The following is a 19,508-nucleotide window of genomic DNA, read 5'->3' as shown; positions in this document are numbered from 1 at the left end:
TATTTTTGTATTTTTGTATTTTTGTATTTTTGTATTTTTGTATTTTTGTGTTTAAAAAAATGCCTTTTCTGGTTTCCAGATTGCAAATCAACCAAATTTAAAAGAAATAGTTTTAAAACAGGGCATTTTTCGGATTAATCAGTTAAGACAATGTTTTCTTATTCCGCTTCATATCTTTTTGTTTTATTGTTCGTTAACTCGCCTCTAATCCGTGTTTTGTTACTTTTTGCATTTATTGTTTACATTCTTCTCCCGTGTGCGCGCGCACACGCACGCGCAATAATAGTAATAATGATTTAATAGTAAGTATTATTTTCAACGCTTCACACTACGGGTAAGTTTCAGAACATAAACATAAAACAACAACTTAAAACTTGACAAAAATATGTGATGAACGAAATTTGCATCTAGCTAACCATATTATCTACAAGAATTAAAATTAAAATCAGCAAATTTTTCAACAAATATTTCACACGCGTTTGTGTGTTTTGCTGTTAACTAACCTGAGAGCTTGTTTTAAACTTTTGGGCTTTCTTTAGTTGTTGTGTTGTTTGGGACTTGACTGTTTTTTATTTTGCTTTTTGTTTGTTTTGCTTAAATAGGACCCTAGTTGCTTTCCGGCAGCACTGACTTAGGAGGGTGGTTACTTTCAATTGTTGGGACGAGGACTAGGGTGGTTGTTTTTTATCTCTCTTTTTATTTGCGCAAAACAAATACAACTCGCGGTTTCGCGCAATACAGGTTATTGTTTTGGTTAATAACTATTGTTATCATTTTACCTTTTTGTTAATAATAATATTCTCTCCCGCCACACTGCCCTTGTGTATAATATAAATGTACATATTTCTCTAGGCATAACGATGACCAATGTCTTTTGTTATTATACTTTTTGTGTTGTTCTTTTTTATATTTTACAGATTATTACATCATAATAGTTTGGATCACTGTATGCTTCCTGTCTTCCTCGGCTTTTGTTTCTTATATTTGTTTTTTTTTTTCTCCGAATCACACGCAACTTTGTGGTGACTTTCACCTTAATGCCATGCTATGATATGGATGTGTGAAGGTTGTATTACATTTCGGGAAAATTTGAAGTGTAACCAAATTTCCCGTAATGGAATACCACCTTGAGAGTGAGATAGAACGCGCGCGCGTTGGAAGGAACAGGACAAAGAGGGAGTATGCACTTTAAATGTAATTTTCAGTATAAATTGCATGAAAGCGATGTATATTTTGTGGATGTTTATTTTTCATTATGTTTTGGTTGAGGTTAGAAATGCGTCAAAAGCCCACACTGGATAAAATGTGCACGTGTTGTTTTTGGAAAAACTGTATACGATGAATAACGCGTGATTATTTTTTGGTTTGGTTCTTCTGGTAAAAAGCACACATTCTTCTTCTGTTTTTTGCTCTAGCACTGAGGACAGCTCCTTGTCGGGGCAGAGGGTATCGATTTTGAGGAAGGGGAGCAAGGACTATTTGTTGGTGGGTAGATTTTTATGAGTGTGTATTTGGTTAGAATATATTTTTGTTTGTTTGTTCCAGTCATAAGTCTAATTTAGGATTGCCTAACAACTCAGGAGACTTTTAGGGGAGTATAATTTGAGGATACGGATAAATTGCTTAACAATATTAGTTGTTTGTTTGGTTTTTGGCTAGTTGTAATTTGCTGTGCAGACGCCCAGTTAGTATAACAATGTAGGGCGACCTTTTTCAAATAAACTCTACTACCTTGAATGCTGTCAATGATTTGAGGGAGGTATTATATTGCTAGACGTTAATTTAATGTTGATTGGATATCAAACCTAACTGAAATCTATTATTATAAATAACATTAACTATTAAGAAACTTAAGGCAAAATAAAAAAAAAGAACATAAAAATTATCTGTTGGAAGCGCACTTTCTGTGCAAAAACTTTGACATTTATAATTTTCCGAATAATTGCATCAGCGCAATAAAAAAAATCAGTTTAGCCTGTAACCATAATGGAACAAATTGCTTAGATTTGTCTTGCTTGGTCAAAACCCGGTTAATTTGTGAACACTTTTCAAAACATTGACAAAGTGAAAAAACTTTGACTAACCGCAAATGCATAATTTTCCAAAATTCTAAAATTTAAAATTCTCGCATTCATTTTTTTATTCTTACAATTGTTAAAAAAATTAAAATTCTAACGAAATTTTAAAATTCCTGAAATTCTTGAAATTCTTGAAATTCTTGAAATTTTTAAAGTTCTTGAAATTCTTGAAATTCTTGAAATTCTTGAAATTCTTGAAATTTTTGAAATTCTTGAAATTCTTGAAATTCTTGAAATTCTTGAAATTCTTGAAATTCTTGAAATTCTTGAAATTCTTGATATTCTTGAAATTGTTGAAATTCTTGAAATTCTTGAAATTGTTGAAATTCTTGAAATTGTTAAAATTGTTGAAATTCTTGAAATTCTTGAAATTCTTGAAATTCTTAAATTCTTGCAATTCTTCAAATTTTTAAAGTTCTTGAAATTCTTAAAATTCTTGAAATTTTTGAAATTCTTAAAATTTTTAAAATTCTTGAAATTTTTGAAATTCTTGAAATTCTTGAAATTCTTGAAGTTCTTGAAGTTCTTGAAATTCTTGAAATTCATGAAATTCTTGAAATTTTTAAAATTCTTGAAATTCTTGAATTTTTTGAAATTCTTGAAATTCTTGAAATTCTTAAAAATCTTGGAATACCTTAAATTCTCAAAAAAATTAAAATTCTTAGAATCTTTAAAATTTTTAAAATCTTTAAAATTATTGAAGTTCTAGAAATTTTTAAAAAAATTGAAATCCTTGAAGTTTAAAAAAAAATTATATTGTTTAAATTCTTGAAATTCTTAATATTTTAAAAACTGTTTGAAAATGTTTGAAACCCAAAATTTTTAAAATTCCCAACTATTTAAATTCAAAAATTCTTAAAATTTTGATATTTTAGAAATTTATAAAACTCTTAAAATTCTTGAAATTTCTGAAATTTTTAAAACACTTAAAATTCTTGAAATTCCTAAAATTCTAAAATTCTTAAAATTCTCATAATACTAAAAAAAACTTCATTTTTTTAAAATTCCTAAAATTCCAGTAATTAATATAATTCTTCAAATGCTTGAAATTATTAAAAAATTTAAAACTCAAAAAATTCTTAAGATTCTTATTTTTTTTTTAATTCTTGAAATTAAAAAAATTGAAGTTCTAGAAATTTTTAAAATTCTTATACATCTTCAATTCCTTCAAACTCAAAAAAAAATAAAAATTCTTGAAATTCTTAAAAATATCAAAAATTCTTAAAAAAAAATTTAAATTCCTAAAATTTCAGTTATTTAAAAAATTCTTAAAATTATTGAAACTCTTACAATTCTTCAAATTCTTAAGATTCTTGATTTTTTTTTAAATTATTGAAATTCTAGAATTAAAAATTTTAAACTTCTTAAATTCCTTAAAATTGCAAAAAAAAAAATCTTGGAATTCGTAAAATTCTCAAAAGATCTTAAAAAGCTTAAAATCCTGAAATTCTCAAATTCCAGAATTCGAACATTCTTAAAGTTTTTGACATTATTTACACCTAAACTCCCAAGCTCGAGAAAAAGGGGGAATTTATATGGAAATTCCGCCTTTTTCTCGAGCTTGGGAGTTTAGGTGTTAAAATGCTTATAACATTTAAAATTCTTGAAATTCCTGAAATTCTTGCAATTCTTAAAGTTCTTAAACTCGTAAAATGTTGAAACCCAAAATTTTTAAAATTCTTAAATTTCTGAATTCGAAAATCCTTAAAATATTGATATTCTTGAAATTTTTTAAACACAAAGATCTTGAAATTTCTAAAATTCTCAAAATTGTAAAAAGAAAATCTTAAAATTCTTAAATTGTTTTAAAATTCTTAAAATTTTTAAAACTTCAAAGCTTTGAAATTTGTTAATGCTCTGAAATTCCAAAATTCTGGAATTTAAAAATTCTAAAATATCAGAATTTTTTTTTTTTTTTTATTTCAACATTTCAAAATTCCATAACATTTATAAGTTAAAAAAAAATAAGAAGTCCTAACATTTTCTAATTTTGGAAATTTCAAAATTCGAATTCAAGAACAAATCTAGAATTTTTTTGTTTTCCAAAAGTTCAATAAACACAATTTTGATCTTTTTACTTTTTGGGTGTTTTGAATTCTGACTCAAGACGATTTTAAAAACATCGGAAAAGCAAAAAAAACTCCAGAAAAGTATGAATAATCTAAAAACCAAATTTAACTAAACTAAAATTATTGTTGAAATAATACAATTATATTTTGGACAATTACAAAATTATAGAGAAACATAATGATACAAAAAATATATATATGTAAAAAAGTAAGACAAAATAGGTGTGTAGATGTGGGATTGTGGGATTATATTTTTATGTTTCATTGAGGTTATGGTAATAAATATGGTGACCTTAACAAAAAAGGGGGATTATTTCTTGCAGCTAATTTAGGTAAACAATAAAAACTAAAAGATATATTGATAAATATGTTTAGAACGCTTTATTGCTACCATTTCTTAGAGGATTTTTTTTCTTCTTTTGTTTAATTCGTTGGTAAGATTTCTTCGAATTATGGCAAACAAGAACTAAAAAAAAGGGGATCAGAGATTTAAGTACTAACAAGTTTTGACATTTTTTTTCGATTCGTTAAAAGAAGACAAAGGATCAATCATTGACAACATTGTTTTTCGCCCTCTCTAGAAAACTCTTTTTGCCCAAATAATCAATATTTTGGTGGTTTGCAAACTGTGCAGCTATTTAACTCTTCGATTTTGTGTGTTTTTTGTTTTCTGTTCCGCCATCCTATACATATAGATATATGGTAATAGTGAGCAACGTATCGATATCGACTTGACTAATCTGTGGTTTTGCTTATTCTTCTCTCTGTCTTTGTAGTAGGTAATTTCCATTTTTAAAACGACTAAAAAGAAAAACAAAAAAAACTTTTCTTTTGCTCTAAATAAAAACCGCGAAACCAACGACCAACAACAACGGCGCAACTGATGAAGTGAAGGAACACACGTGTGTGTTGTTCGTGTCCCGAAAGGAACAACCTGCTTCGAATCGATCGATTTGGTAAACGATAATCTTGGGGGAAGAAGGGGAAGTGTTATTCTATCTTACCGGCAGGGCAGAAGCAACGACGACGGCGGCATCCTCGTGTCATCCTCCTCCGCCGTGGCCATTCCTCAAACCTTCCGGTGGTGCTTCGTGGTCCGGCTCGGCTTCGGAATGGCACCCGTTTCCTTCCGCTTGACGTTCTTATCCGGCTTGGCGCCACCCTTGTTCGATTCCGTCACTTCTTCTTCTCGCTGTTCATCCGGCTGTGCTTCCGCCAGCTTCGGCACCAGATCGTCCTCGTTGATGAAGAGGACGGTGCCGTCGTGGTCACCGTTCGTGGTGGCCACCGACAGGTCCCCGTTCGGCAACGAGTTCCGCAAAAACGCCGACTTGGATTCGTAGCTGTCCAGCACTTGTGGCTTCTCCGGTTGTTTCGTGGCCGCACTCGCTGCTGGCTTCTTCCCGCCCGCGGATTTCTTCTGACCCGCACCGCTGGCCGGTCCCTTTGGCCGCTTGACGTCGCCGAGCAGCGTAAAGAACAGGTCCCGCTCCTCGTGGGCCCCCGTTTGGCGCAGGTTCTTCTCGACGGTCCGCAGCGAGCTTTCGACCTTCATCAGCTTGAAGTAACTTTCGTCGTTGTAGAGGAAGTGCCCGTCCAGGATGGTGAACGCGTGCCGGATCATGGACCGGGCCAGGTCGGTCGTGCGGTGCACCTGGCGCATGTCGCCGCCGAGGAACCTGTACGAGAGAATGCTGTCAACCCATCAATAGCTTCGTGCGGGATGTGATATCTTGCGTGCTTGTTTTCGTAAATTATTATACAGTACATGTTCGATAAGTGGACGATGCTTCATTAGGCGCTTGATTTTGTAAAACCACCTGAATCAGATTCTCAACACCATAAAACCCGTCCATTATTGGCTTCTCCCATCTCCACCGCACCGCACCAGGGAATTATACTTGGGATTTGGAAGACGGAAATTTTTGATGCTCTCTACTTTTTTAAGAGGGTAAGGGAAATTCTCCACAATATCATCAATTAAAATTCGCTAGGAGTTGAACGGTTTTTGGCAAGATGAATGGTCTTAGGAGCCACCCTAGGACACACTCGTCCAGTTTTTGGATTCTACTATATCCGCCCACAAGTCTCAATGGTCGTTTGAGTGAGATTTTTGGCAAAATCTAACTTGCACATAAAAAATAACAATTTTCAGTGTAGAAAGGTGGCCACTCAAATCCCATTTTCGATTTTTCTACTTTTCTAAAACTTGAAATAACAGGCGTTTTTTACTCAAAGATGGCAAATCAAAAACTGACTTTAAAATGTCAAAAGTTGTAAATAACAATTTTAAAAATTAAAATTATTTAGTATCACAGTTAAGAGAATGTTTACAGAAAATTTATTTTAAAAATACTTTCAAAATTGAAGAACCAAAATTTTTATTTAGAACGAAAGTTTCAACAATCAGTCTTTAAACAACAAATAAATTAATACATAAAATTTCAAGTTTAATTTGCTAAAATGCTTAGCAAAAAACTAACTTTATTTTATATTTCATCCTATTTTTTTGTTTTTTTTTTGTTTTTTATCAAAACCAAATTTAATCAAGTTATTATTCATTACATAAAAATTCGTATTATCCAAGAATTTGTTTAACCGTCTACTGCCTAATTTTTTTAAACTTTTTTTTATTTTTCCCGTGTTCAGGAGGTCATTTTAAGCAACTATTATTGCTCTACGAAAAACTTGACTTCTCTTGTTTTATGTTTTACTTGTTTTATTTTTAGTATTTAAATTTAAATGCTCTCGTTTATTTTATCTTTGTTTTTGGTAGTATTTGGCCTATTCTACCACCCCCTATTATAATATTTTGCTTTTCTATTTTTTGCATGTTTTTACGGCCACTTTTTATTTTTTTGCTAGTTTTTCACATTTGCTCTAGAGGTGTCCTTTTAATTTTGTAAATTTTGATATTCAATTTAACAAATCAAAAATTATTTTTCAAGCTGTCATTATTTTATTGTTTAATTTTTTTTTATTGCAAAAGCCAGTTTAGTAAGAATGCATTATCTCTCATTTTATGCGACATTTTTAAAGAGACGAAATAAAAAAAAATGATTTTATTCAGTTTTTTTTTATAATTAAAAAAAAATAGCATAGTTTTTCAATTTCGAAACCAAAAATACCTAGATATGAATATCAAGCTTTACCTATTTTTTTACATAGTCATGGAAATTTGGTAAAAAGTTAGTTTAACAATTTTTTCTACTTGGGACGGCATTGGAAACCAAATGTTGGCAGGGTGACCACTCAAATTCCATTTTGAAATTCTCGACTTTTTCCCGAATTATCCAGAACAGCATGATTTCAAACAAACAAACAAAAAAACTGGAACTCATGAATCAAAATATCAGAAAACAATTAGTTTTTGAAAAAAAAACTGAAAACATAACAATACTTAAAATTTTAATGTTTATTTTTAAAGTCGGCAAACGTATATTTTTTTGTTTTTTTTTTTTCGTTTTAACTCGAAATGAACAAAAGTAAAAAATTACTGACATTTAAAATTAATTTAAATTTATTTTATTTAAAAACAGAATGCTTAATACATGATTACTGCTTCTTAAAAAAAATCTTTAAAAGAATTTAAAAAAATATCCACGAATTAGTTTAAAAAATGATTTTACCAAGTTCCTTTTTTTGTAAGTTCCATTTTAATTTTGTAAATTTGGATATTGTATTTTTGAATCAATGTTGATTTATCTAGTTGTCTACTTCACTATTTTATTATTATTATTTTTTCAATAAAAAAATCAGGTTGATAAGATTTCATGTTTTTATGCGAAATGTTTGAAGAGATACATATTTTAAACATATTAGCAGTAACTTTTATCAAAAATTCATGGATTTATTTTTCTGCAATTTAAAATTTTTTATATTTTAAAACGTAAATAAGTTTTTACATTTTTTATTCAAAACAACATTTAACTGAAAATCATGCCTTATCTATAGTAATTCGCCCATACTCAAAAAAAAAAAACTGTGGTAAATGCATCTAATATTTATTATCATCTTAATAGACATTTCATTCCCAAATAGATTCAAATAGTGAAAGTTACCTAAAATTAAAATTAGGTTGCTAAAGAAGCATTAAATGAATCTAATTTGAAAATTGTAAAAAATATAACAAAATTTTTAAGAGTTAGAAAATAATTTTTGAACAAATATGCTTGGGATTCCCGACTTTTTGACAAAGCATCACAAATTCCCGACTTTTTCCCGACTTTTGGCGGATTTGGCGAATTCCCGACTTTTCCAATTTCCCGACTTGAGTGGCACATCAGGGTAACCAAATTCAAGTCCCGGCTGAAGTCGGGTATATTGAAGTTTACCATTTTTGATTCATTATTATTACCTAGTGTCAATTGCATGTCCCGCCCGTGTGGATCAATCGGACCGCGCACTGAACTCACAATCCAGAGGTCGCTGGTTCGAATCCCGCGGCGGGCGCTCTAAAATTCTTTGTGTAAATATGGGTATTCGGCGCCGTCGCTCCGTGCCATAGTTTCATACACTTAGGAGCCCAGGGCGGCTAATTCCTTGTAGATAAAAAGGAAGACACTAGTGGTTGGTACTAGCAATGGTGGCCGACAGCTATAAAGTCAACTTCGTTTCGTCAATTGCATGTCATAATCCAATATGTAACATTTGATATTTGAAATGGTCTTTTTATTCTTAAATAGATTATGTGTGTGTGTGTGGTCTAATCCAATACCCGCTAACCGGTAGCGAAATTATGGGAAAGTATAATTTGTATCAGACTGTGTACATGCCGAATGCTGATACAGCTTATCTCAGTCCCGGGTATTAGGTGGTGATAGCCCTCGCGCTGCTTCCAACGACCCATTTCAGAATGACAGAGCTCCTTGCGGTCCAATTCCGAGGTCGCTGGGCATTGTTCGGCCCCGCCTAAACATAGATGCAAGCATCTGAAGGAAACTCGATCTATATTTAGACTTCCAATCCCCTCAGGCAAATCAGGGATCAGCGCGTATTTAATAATATAAGAAGAAGAGATAACATGTTTCAACACTACGGATCAATTCACTGCTAGAGTGTAAACCTTCTGATGGCCGACAGCTTAGCCTCCCAGACCACCACCAATCCAAAGGTGTGAGATCGAATCCCACCTGATTCATTTTAGTTTTTATTCATATTCAAATTCCTGATTCCAAATTTCAAAGGTACCGACCGGGATTTGATCCCTGAACCTTCTGCTTGGGAGACAGAAGCCGTAACCATTAAGCCACGGAGCCGGTTTTTTATTCTTAAATAGATTATTATCATGAAATGAACATAAAATTTTGAAATAAGGCTTTCTAGTCGGAAATTTACTATCACATTCAAAGCATGTTTACATGGCAGCTGGACGTTTGTTTGCATCAGAGTTCCTATCTCTTTCTAGCCAAAGTTATTTGTCAGGCGACTTCTAGCTGGTTTTTTTACTGACCGCCCGATATGTCAGTCAACATACTTCAGGACACTGTGACGAGAAGTTCGTAATTTTTGGGTTAAATTATATTTTTTTCACTCGGCCTGAAAAGCCTTATAAGTGCTCATAACGATTTAAGTGCTACTAATTGAAATATTGTAAAATATATTACAAAAGTATTCAAGATTTTGAAAAAAATAATTCAATGGATTGTGCTCGAGATCGCGACTTTTCCGCCTTTTTGACAAAAAAATAAATATTGCCGACTTTTTTCCAATTTCCCGACATGTGTGGCCACCCTGTAATAATATCTAGATTTTCAAGCGAAAATGGTGTTACGAATGAAGTACACCTAAAATGTAAAAATCGCGCATCTTTGCTTAAAATCTGGATAGTATTTGGGAATTTTTTGCATTTTTTGTGTTAAAAACTTAAACTAAAAAGGCGGAATTTTATTTTGGTTAAGAAGGCTCAAACAAAATTTAAGGCAAATAATTGCATAGCATAACTTTAGTGTCTACCCGTAAATGCTACTCCGTTATTGGCCAGGACCTTCAAAAAATGTTCCATGGACCACATGAAAAGTAGGAACCAATCCACTTCGCCACTTTTGAAGGCCCCTGTCATGCTGATCAATACCGGCCGGCCACGACCAGTGGTAAGATCTGAGCTGAGCTAAATTAAAATTAAACAATGAACTTTTTTACGCCAAAACGCCAACTTTTTACCACATTTTTTAGTTATAGCTTTAAAATTTAAAAATTTGGATTTTTCTTAGTTAGAATGTTCACTGTCGAGAAAAAAAACCAACAAATATTGAGAGAAGGCCACTTTTTTCCGAGAATTGGTAAAGATTGAACATTATTTGCACTCTCCAAATGACAAAAACTGAAACAGTTTCGAGGGTCAGATGGAGCCAAAATTTGGAATTCATCCGATTCATGGATCATTCTTTGTTTTCAGGGGACAGCCTCGGAGGGTATTCAAAATTTTGACCACCTTAGCAAATAGCAAACAACCTTGAAATCCTGTCAAAAGAGAAATATTTAAACTGTTACTTACTTGGCCGGCAACATGTACTTGACGGTTCGGCGGACCACCAGCTCGTACTCGTTGGCCACCTGGACGCTCATGTAGGGGAAAAGCGTGTCGATGATCTTTTTACAGCGCAGCAGCAGCTCGTACACGTCGTCGATGGCGTCCCGGATCGCTAAAATAGTTAATCAGAGCGTCAAAATTGCTTCCTTCCTTCCGACCAACCCAACACAACTCACCCTCATTGGCAAAGCAGTCCAACTGTTCCTTCAGATTGTTAAACAGCGGCACGTTGTGCTGCGCATCCACAAACATCATCTGCCACAGCCGCTCGAAGAACTTGAGCATCTCCATCTTCCGCTTGCCGGTCGCCGTCGACATTTGCAGCCCACCCGCGGTCCGGCCAATCGCCGCCAACGGAACCAGCTGCGGGATGTGGGCACTCTTGCACATTTGCAGCTCAATGTCCTGCAGCTGGTGCATCAGCACGTCCATCTCCCACGGCAGTTCCTTGCTCTGCAAACACTCCGGACAGATGCCCGGCGCCGTCGGATTGAACAGACACTTTTCGCACCGGACGCGCTTGTGACGGATCTGTTGGATGTTGAGCAAAAATTAAGAATAGTTGCTTCACTACAGTCGTGCCATCAACTCACCCAATGATCCTCGATCTGGCCGCACTCGATGCAATCACAGCTGATGTAAATCTTGCGCAGGTACTCGCGCCGGTCTTCCCGCGGGGCCTCCTTGTAGTGCGGGCCGTGGTTCAGCGTAAGCTCGTCGCCCTCGTGGATGTCGCAGCGGGCACGCGCCACGAATAACCCGTTCGAGATCATGCTGGAGATTGAAAGCACAAAATAGTTAAGAGTTAAGAAAAAGATTTAAAAAATGAATTTCGGAATCAAGAATATAAAAAAATAGAATTGGAAAAAAATGTAATGTTAATTCAAAAATGATAAAATTATAGAGGTTAAAAATTATCCAACATATTTTTCAGAAGGACCTTTTAAAAATGTGCTTCAGAATATCAGAATTTTAAAACTTTGTAGAATCAACCAATTTTAAAATTAAATTTACAAATTATTTTGTGTAAAATTCATTAATTTTATGATTTTTAAATATCATAATCTAAGAATTTAATATTTTAGAATTTTGAAAATTAAAATTTAGGAAATTTCGAACTATAGAAGTTCAGATTCCAAAGGTTTCAATTTAAGAATTTCTGTGTTTCTGTGTTTTTTTTCCTTAAAAATACTCTGGATTTTAAGATTTATTTCTAATTTTTTAAATCTTCAAATGTAGAATTGTAAAACAAAATTAGTAGTTAAGAATTCAGGCAACCAGAATTTTAAAATATTGGAATTTTATGTTTTCAGAATTTCAGATTTTCAGAATCTTTGAATTTTTGAATCTATGAATTTTAGAATTATAGAATGATTTAAGATTCTGAGAATCTTAAAATTTTAGAATTTGAGAATTGATTTTTTATCGCAGATTTTTCTTTAATTTTATAATTAAAAAACTTAACAGTTTTAAAACTACACCATTTTATATTAATGAATTTTACAATGAATTTTACAATTTAGAATTTCATAAATCATAAGTTTTAAAATTCGTAACTCTATTTAAGAAGTTTAAAATTTCTGAATTTTAAAATTTTTGAACCTTAGAATTATAAACCTGGATTTTCAGAATTTTAGAATTAAATTTTTTAAGATTTATGATTTTTAAATTTTAGATTTTTAGAAATTTAAAATTTTAAAAATTAAGAATTTCAGAAGATTAGAATTTAAGAATTTTACTATTCATTTTTAATATATTTAAGAATTTTACCATTCTTTTTTAGCATAGGAATTTAAAATTTCAGAATTCTAGAATTATCAATTTTAGGAATCATAATAATTTTTAAATTTTTGGAATTTATGATTTTTTAGAAATGTAAAATTTAAAAATTGCTAGTTAAAAATGTTAAATTTTAAAGTTTTAAGAAATCTGGAATTATTACAGTATAGAATTTTAGAATTATTTTTTTTTTTTACTTTTCATTTATAGAATCTTAGAATTGATTCTAAATATTTTAGAATACTAGTATTTTAGGATTTAAGATTTTTACACATTTTACACAAGATTTTTACACATTTAATAAAAATAATATTTATTAAATTTATATTTTTTACAAAATTAAAGAGTTTTTAAGACTTTTTTTATAATGCAAGAATTGAAAAATTAGGAATTTTATAATTTTAGAAAAAAATGCTAGAATTTCTGAATTTAAGATTTTTATAATTTAAGAATTTTAGATTTTTAGAATCTCAGGATTCCTGAAATTAAATTTTTGAAAAATGTTAAAATTTAAAAGATTAGAATTTTATGAATTTCAGAAGTAATTTTTTTCGAATTTCTTAATATTAAAGTTTTCTGAATTTTTGAATCTTGGAATTTTCTAATCCTAAAAATTAAGAATTTAGGAGTTCAAGAAATTTAAATGTATTCTAGTATTTAAGGATTTTAAAAATTAAGAATTTTATAATTTTATAAATTTAGAACATTAAACAAATAAAACGTTAGAATTTCTTAATTCTCGATTTTTATAATTTAAGAATTTTCAATTTTTAGAATTTCAGAATTCAAGAAATCAAAAATAAAAATAAAATCTAGAAAATTTCAAACGTATTCAATTAAACATTAACAAATAATTTGGTATTTTTAGATTTTCTGAATTTCTGTTTTTTGTAATTTATAAATTATAGAATTTTATGATTTATGATTTTCAAAGTACAAAAAGCAATAATTTAAGAATTTGTATTTTTTTTTTATTCTAGAGATTTAGAACTTTTAGAATTTTAGATATGAAGAATTTTAGAAATTAAGAACCTTAAATGTTTGAAATTTAAAAATGTCTGAATTAAGTAGAGAATTTAATTTTCAATTTATAAATTTGTAAATTTTAAAACTTAAAAAATTTAGAAATATTGTTTTAAATTTTTATTTCTAATTTTGTTAAATATTTTAATTTTTAACTCTTAGAATTTTGGAATCCTAGAATTCCCGGATTTTAGAATTATTAATAATAGGATCTATATTTTCTTAAATCTTGGAAATTTTTCTTTTTAGAATTTTCGACTTTGATAAATCATGAATTTCAGAAATCTGGAATGTTAACAGTTTAGAATTTTAGAAGATTATTATTTCTAAAAGCAGTTTAGGATTTTTGGAATTTCTCATTTCCAGAATTTTTGAAGGATTGAATCCAAGGGTATAAAATTATTTTTTAGAATTCTAGAATTTTATGCGTTTTATAATTTCATATTTTTTTATTTGAGAATATTAGATTTTTAGAATTTGAGAACCTCGAAAATATGTATATATTTTTTTTTATTTCAAATTTGAGAAGATTAAAATTTTATAAACATTAGAATTTTTCACATTTTTTTTTAAATTTTTGGTTTTTTGGATCTTGGAATTTTAGAAACCTAGAATTTCGGAGTTTTAGAATTAATAATATTAGGATTTATATTTTTTTTCACTTCACATTTTTATTGAAATTTTTAGAGTTTTTGACTTTTAGAAATTAGCAATTTTTAAAACTGGAATTTAGATTTTAATTTTTTAGAATTTAGAGGTTTAGATTTTTTAATCTTAGAATCTTGAAATTTCAGAATTTGAGGAATTTGAATTTTCAGATTTTTAGTATTTTACCTTTTCAGGTTTCTTAGAAGAACTTAGAAGTTTGAAATTTTAACATTTGGAATTAAAGAATTTAAAATTTTAGAAACTAGAATTGTAGAATTTCAGATTTTTTTTTATTTAGAATATGAGAAATGTAGAATTTTAAAAGTTTTAAAATTTTAAGTTTTTAAAATTGAAAATTTCTAAATTTTGAATTTCAGATTTTAAAATTTTTGTATTTAAATTTTGGAATTAAAAGTTTAAGAATATCAGAATGTTTAAAATTTTACAGTTTGATTTGCCTTCGTCTTTAACCCCCAGAAGTGTAAACGCCCTTTTTAAATTTCTACTCACGCAAAGAACAGATTCGGTCCGCACGAGTGCTTCAGCTTCATCGCCGTCGGGTAGAACGCCCGCATCGTGTTCGGGAAGGTGCGCGTCTTGCTGCACATCGGAATCTCGCCAAAGTGGTCAAAGTACCCGTCGAAGAAGTTGAGCAGCGCACTCGACACCATATCTTCCGCCCGCTGGCGCTGGTGATGGTTCATGATGACCGAGTCGTAGCTGGACATGCTGCGTGCCTCGGCGCACTCCAGCTGCTTCTGCCAGAGTCGCTTTACGTTGTCCCGCGTCCAAACCTGGTGGCTGAGGTCGTTTGCGTGGGAATCTGTGTTGCGGGTGTCTTCGTAGTCGGTTCGTAGCATTTCGAGGTGGCGCTGGACGCCCTCCCGCAGCCGGTCCGTGTCTATCACTCCGCGACGACCTTTGGCATAGTTTTGACCGTACTGTTCGAGCGTCTCGAGGAGCGTTTGGCGAAGCGGTTGCTCTTCGTGGTTTCCGCCAAGTGTGATGAAGTCCTGGACACGCCCCAGGAAGTCGTCGGTGGCGGGGATTTGGTACGTCAGTCGGTTCACTTTGGTCATGGTTAAGGTACAAAAGTGCAGCAGCAGCCCGCCGAGAAACACGTCCAGCTGGCCCTCGTCCAGGTGTTTCCACTGGGAGAAATAGTCCGACTTGATGCGTCCGTCCAGCTTGACGTAGCTGAGCAGCTTCTCCGTTTTGATCATCAACGCGTCAAAGTCCTCCGGCCGAAATCCTCCGTAGTCTAGCTTGATGAGCAGTGCGTTGTACAGTTCGGGGAAACGCTCCCGGCCCACGCCTCCATCTAGGAGCACCCGGTACAGATCTTCGGCCGTGCGGTGTGCCTTGAGCGCGAACACCGGCTTATCGACGGTGATCAAGCGCAGCGTGTCCAACGTACGCACCAACATCCGCAGCTCCAGATTTCCGTTAACGAGCGGGAAGAACAGCAGCTGATAGCCCCGGCACTCGAACCGGTGCAGACTGGCGTCCTTCCCTTGGCACTGGTAGGAACAGTAGAACACACCCTGGCAGTTGAAGCACGGAATCAGGTGCGGCTGAACGTCGTGGCAGGTGTAGCATTGCACTTTGGAAAACTCCACGTGGTTCACCAGCGGCCGCTCGACCAGCACGATCGAACCCTCCGGGATGAACACGTCGGCGACCAGTTTGGGCGATTGACCTTCCACGTCCAGGCGGCAAGCGGCGGACGCGCCAAGGATTTTACTGTCCCGAGTGTAGCCCAGGTACGGCTCGAAGTCGATCTCCTCCTCGTAATCGTCCTGGGCGGCCGGCTCGTTGCGGAAGCTTTTGTCGATCACCATCTCCATCGGGATGCAGTTCGCGTGGATATCAAACTCCTTCTTCATCTCCTCCATGTGCGCGTCCGGTTGGTTCTTGAGCTGGGAATCGTACCGCTGGAACTCGTCCTTCCACCGGTTGAAGAACGTCGCACACCGGGCCAGCGTCGTGCGCACCTTCCGCACATTCCCCATCGACTTGTAGCACCGCAGCAGACACAGGTACGTCCCGAACGAGAACCGTTCGCCCTCAATCCGGAGGCAGTGCTCCAGGTGCCGTATCGCGTCCTGGTAGCGTTCCTTCCGCCGCAGCAGCTCGCCCTTCTGGCACAGGATGGACTTCTCGAGCACCGGGTTCGGCGGACACCGGTACAGGGCCTGCGTAATGTTCATCATGGCCCGGTCCGGTTCGTCGTTTTCCGCCAACTGCACGGACAAATGCTGCAGCCGGTCCGCCTCGCGCAGGTTAAACTTTCGCCGGATTTCCGCCTTGTCCTGCAGCAGCCGCAGCCATTCCGTCGTCGGAATCGACGCAAACTTGGGCAGGTTCTGGCCGACGATCGTAAACTCCTGGAAGACGGACTCGCTGCTGCTGCTGGAGGGTGCGGCCTTGACTTCGCTGCTGCTGCTCCCGGTGGTCGTTCCGCTGCCGTCGATGCTCGTATCGCTGTGGTCCTCGTCGGGACAATCCGGCCGGATGAACGCCACCGGAGGAAAGTTGAAATTCTCCATTTTGAACCGTCGTCGCCGGAACCGAAACGAAATTACGAAACCGCCCGACTACTTTTCTTGCTCGCCAAAAAAAAGGGAAGGAGGAACCGTCCCCTAGCTGCTGCTCATTACGGACGAATCAAAACATCGGCCGATCCCCGACACTTCCGGCGGAACCAAAAGAAAACCCGTCGCGAACGAAAAATTGCGATTATTAGTGTCTTTTTTCGCCACCGAGAGAAGAAGATTGATGGTGACACACACGCGTTTTATGATGATTACGATATTTTCGATATGAACGGGGGAAACAAAGCGATTTGCAGGATGAAACGCAATCGCGCAGGAAAGAAGGAGGGAACTGAGCAGGCAAAAACTGACTGACAGCTTGACAGTGGTTTTTCTCGCAGAAACGAAAATAGCACTTTTGACAGATCGATACAGTGTTGTCGCTTTTTCATGAAAGGTCTGTAAATGCTTAATACTGTATTTATTAAATACAAATACAAATTTTGTCGATTTTCGATACCATAAAGGAGCAAGGCTGTATATCATAGGTACTCGCGATCTTGCTTTGCATTAGTGTGAGTGCATGACTCCGTGCCACTAAAACCAAAACAATAACAAACGAACAATAGAGGTTTCTACGTGCACATGTATTGCGTGTACGTACACGAAAAAGATTGAGGTTAAATTTTGTCCGGCCAGCAAAATCAGATGGTGCGCTAGTGTGCGTACGCGAAACGTCATAAAGCTCTATGGACCGTGCCAGGAAAACCAAAACATAAACAATGTCAGTGTCAGTGGAGTGAGAGAGTCAGAGATAACGATTTTGACAACCGCACTACTACACACTCAATCGCGAGTACCTTAGGTAGAAAGCCATGATAAAGGAGTATCATGAACTTTTACGTTTTGTGCATTTATGCGCTTATAAGCATAAAAAACTAACTGAAATGCTAAGCTGAATTTTTTAACATCTAAGAAAAAACATGTAAGAAAAATTACTAATGCCTGTGTTCCTTTTCCTCCTAAAAAGTCTGTTAAATATAGACATTTCAGGTATCTGGCATCACTGGATGGGCGCCAAGTTAGCCCCAGCACTAGTTCTGTATTTTACAGACTTTTCATCCTCTTAAATCCCAAATATCTGTAATACAAATTTAATGCAGATATGCATTTAGCTGCTTTTGCAAAGTTTGACTCTGCACTGAGTTCAGAAAAGCGCGCGAAAAAATCAACGGCGTGCGCGTCAAAAAATTACGTTTTTTGGGGTCGGGCCGAAGGCCCGAATGTCATTCGCCAGAATGTTGTTTGCCAGAAAACCAAACGCCAGAAAATCAAATGCCAGAATGGGTTAAATGCCCGAAAAGTTCAAAAGCCGAATTTTCATATGCCAGAAAATGTCATTCGCCAGAAAATCATTTGCCAGAAAACTGAATGGCAGAATGTTTTAAATGGCAGAAAAATCATTCGGCAGAAAAGGTTAAATGACAAAAAGTGTCAATAAAAAGATAAAGAATATAACAAAACAAAGCACGGTAAAATCATATATTTAACACAAAGCATGAAAAACGAACAGTTGAATGTTTAAAAAAAATGCAAAGTTGGTAACTTGAACGTTCCTAATTGAAAGTAAGAACATTGCTCGCTTACTTTTTCAAAAGGTCCTATAAACATAGGAAACCCATGGCGCATTGGTGGTTTAGAAAAAGTAATCCAGATTGTTTCTAATTCTAAAGTGGCAACATTGTGAGTTCACTGTTGAAATTGATTTCAGTGATGTAGAATTTCAGATGTTTTAAATAGTCAAAGTAGTAATCTCATTTATTCAGAAAAATATCAAATAAAACAAAAAAATATAACAAGGCCCTATAAACCTCGCAACACATGATCATGGTCAATAGATGACTACTATTGAAAATGGTCTTCTAATTTTCCTAATAAAGCATGACACTAGGAGAGGGCGCTGAATACCAATATTTTCAATCATTAATAATGAATGATAATGATTCGTTATATAACCGAAAAAAACAACATTGCACAAAGATTAAATCTAGAATTTTTTTTCAAGGCAACCAATGCTCTTATGTTTCCTATGCACATAGGGTAAATTCCCGTAGGTTTGGCAGGCTATGGACTCGCCCCTAACTCCATCCAATCTGCTAATTTTCTATTAATAGAAACTTGCTTTTTCTATTTTAATATTTTAATTTTTTAATATTTTTATATTTTTATATTTTGATATATTTTTATTTTGATATTTTAATATTTTAATATTTTAATATTTTAATATTTTAATATTTTAATATTTTAATATTTTAATATTTTAATATTTTAATATTTTAATATTTTAATATTTTAATATTTTAATATTTTAATATTTTAATATTTTAATATTTTAATATTTTAATATTTTAATATTTTAATATTTTAATATTTTAATATTTTAATATTTTAATATTTTAATATTTTAATATTTTAATATTTTATTATTTTAATATTTTAATTAATATTTTAATATTTTAATATTTTAATATTTTAATATTTTAATATTTTAATATTTTAATATTTTAATATTTTAATATTTTAATATTTTAATATTTTAATATTTTAATATTTTAATATTTTAATATTTTAATATTTTAATATTTTAATATTTTAATATTTTAATATTTTAATATTTTAATATTTTAATATTTTAATATTTTAATATTTTAATATTTTAATATTTTAATATTTTAATATTTTAATATTTTAATATTTTAATATTTTAATATTTTAATATTTTAATATTTTAATATTTTAATATTTTAATATTTTAATATTTTAATATTTTAATATTTTAATATTT

General features: G+C 33.2%; 1 protein-coding gene across 2 annotated transcripts; it reads right to left on the bottom strand.

The window, feature by feature from the left end:
- Positions 1 to 4,215: 4,215 nt before the first annotated feature.
- On the bottom strand, positions 4,216 to 16,816 carry LOC120420324 (uncharacterized). Of its 2 annotated transcripts, none has more exons than XM_039583318.2 (5): positions 14,640 to 16,816; positions 11,273 to 11,453; positions 10,856 to 11,210; positions 10,644 to 10,791; positions 4,216 to 5,841 (listed from the first exon to the last, which is right to left on the bottom strand). In XM_039583318.2, the coding sequence occupies exons 1-5, from the start codon at positions 16,676 to 16,678 to the stop codon at positions 5,217 to 5,219; spliced, it is 3,348 nt and encodes a 1,115-aa protein (XP_039439252.1). In that variant the 5' UTR covers positions 16,679 to 16,816; the 3' UTR covers positions 4,216 to 5,216. The 2 variants fall into 2 exon arrangements, with proteins under 2 accessions (XP_039439252.1, XP_039439253.1); XM_039583319.2 differs by having other exon boundaries at positions 4,223 to 5,826.
- Between the last annotated feature and the right edge of the window lie 2,692 nt (positions 16,817 to 19,508).

Source organism: Culex pipiens, chromosome 2 (assembly GCF_016801865.2).
Source record: "Culex pipiens pallens isolate TS chromosome 2, TS_CPP_V2, whole genome shotgun sequence".
Taxonomy (NCBI): Eukaryota; Metazoa; Arthropoda; class Insecta; order Diptera; family Culicidae; genus Culex; species Culex pipiens.
Note: the sequence above shows the minus strand (reverse complement) of the source record. Positions and strands in the feature narration are given on the sequence as shown.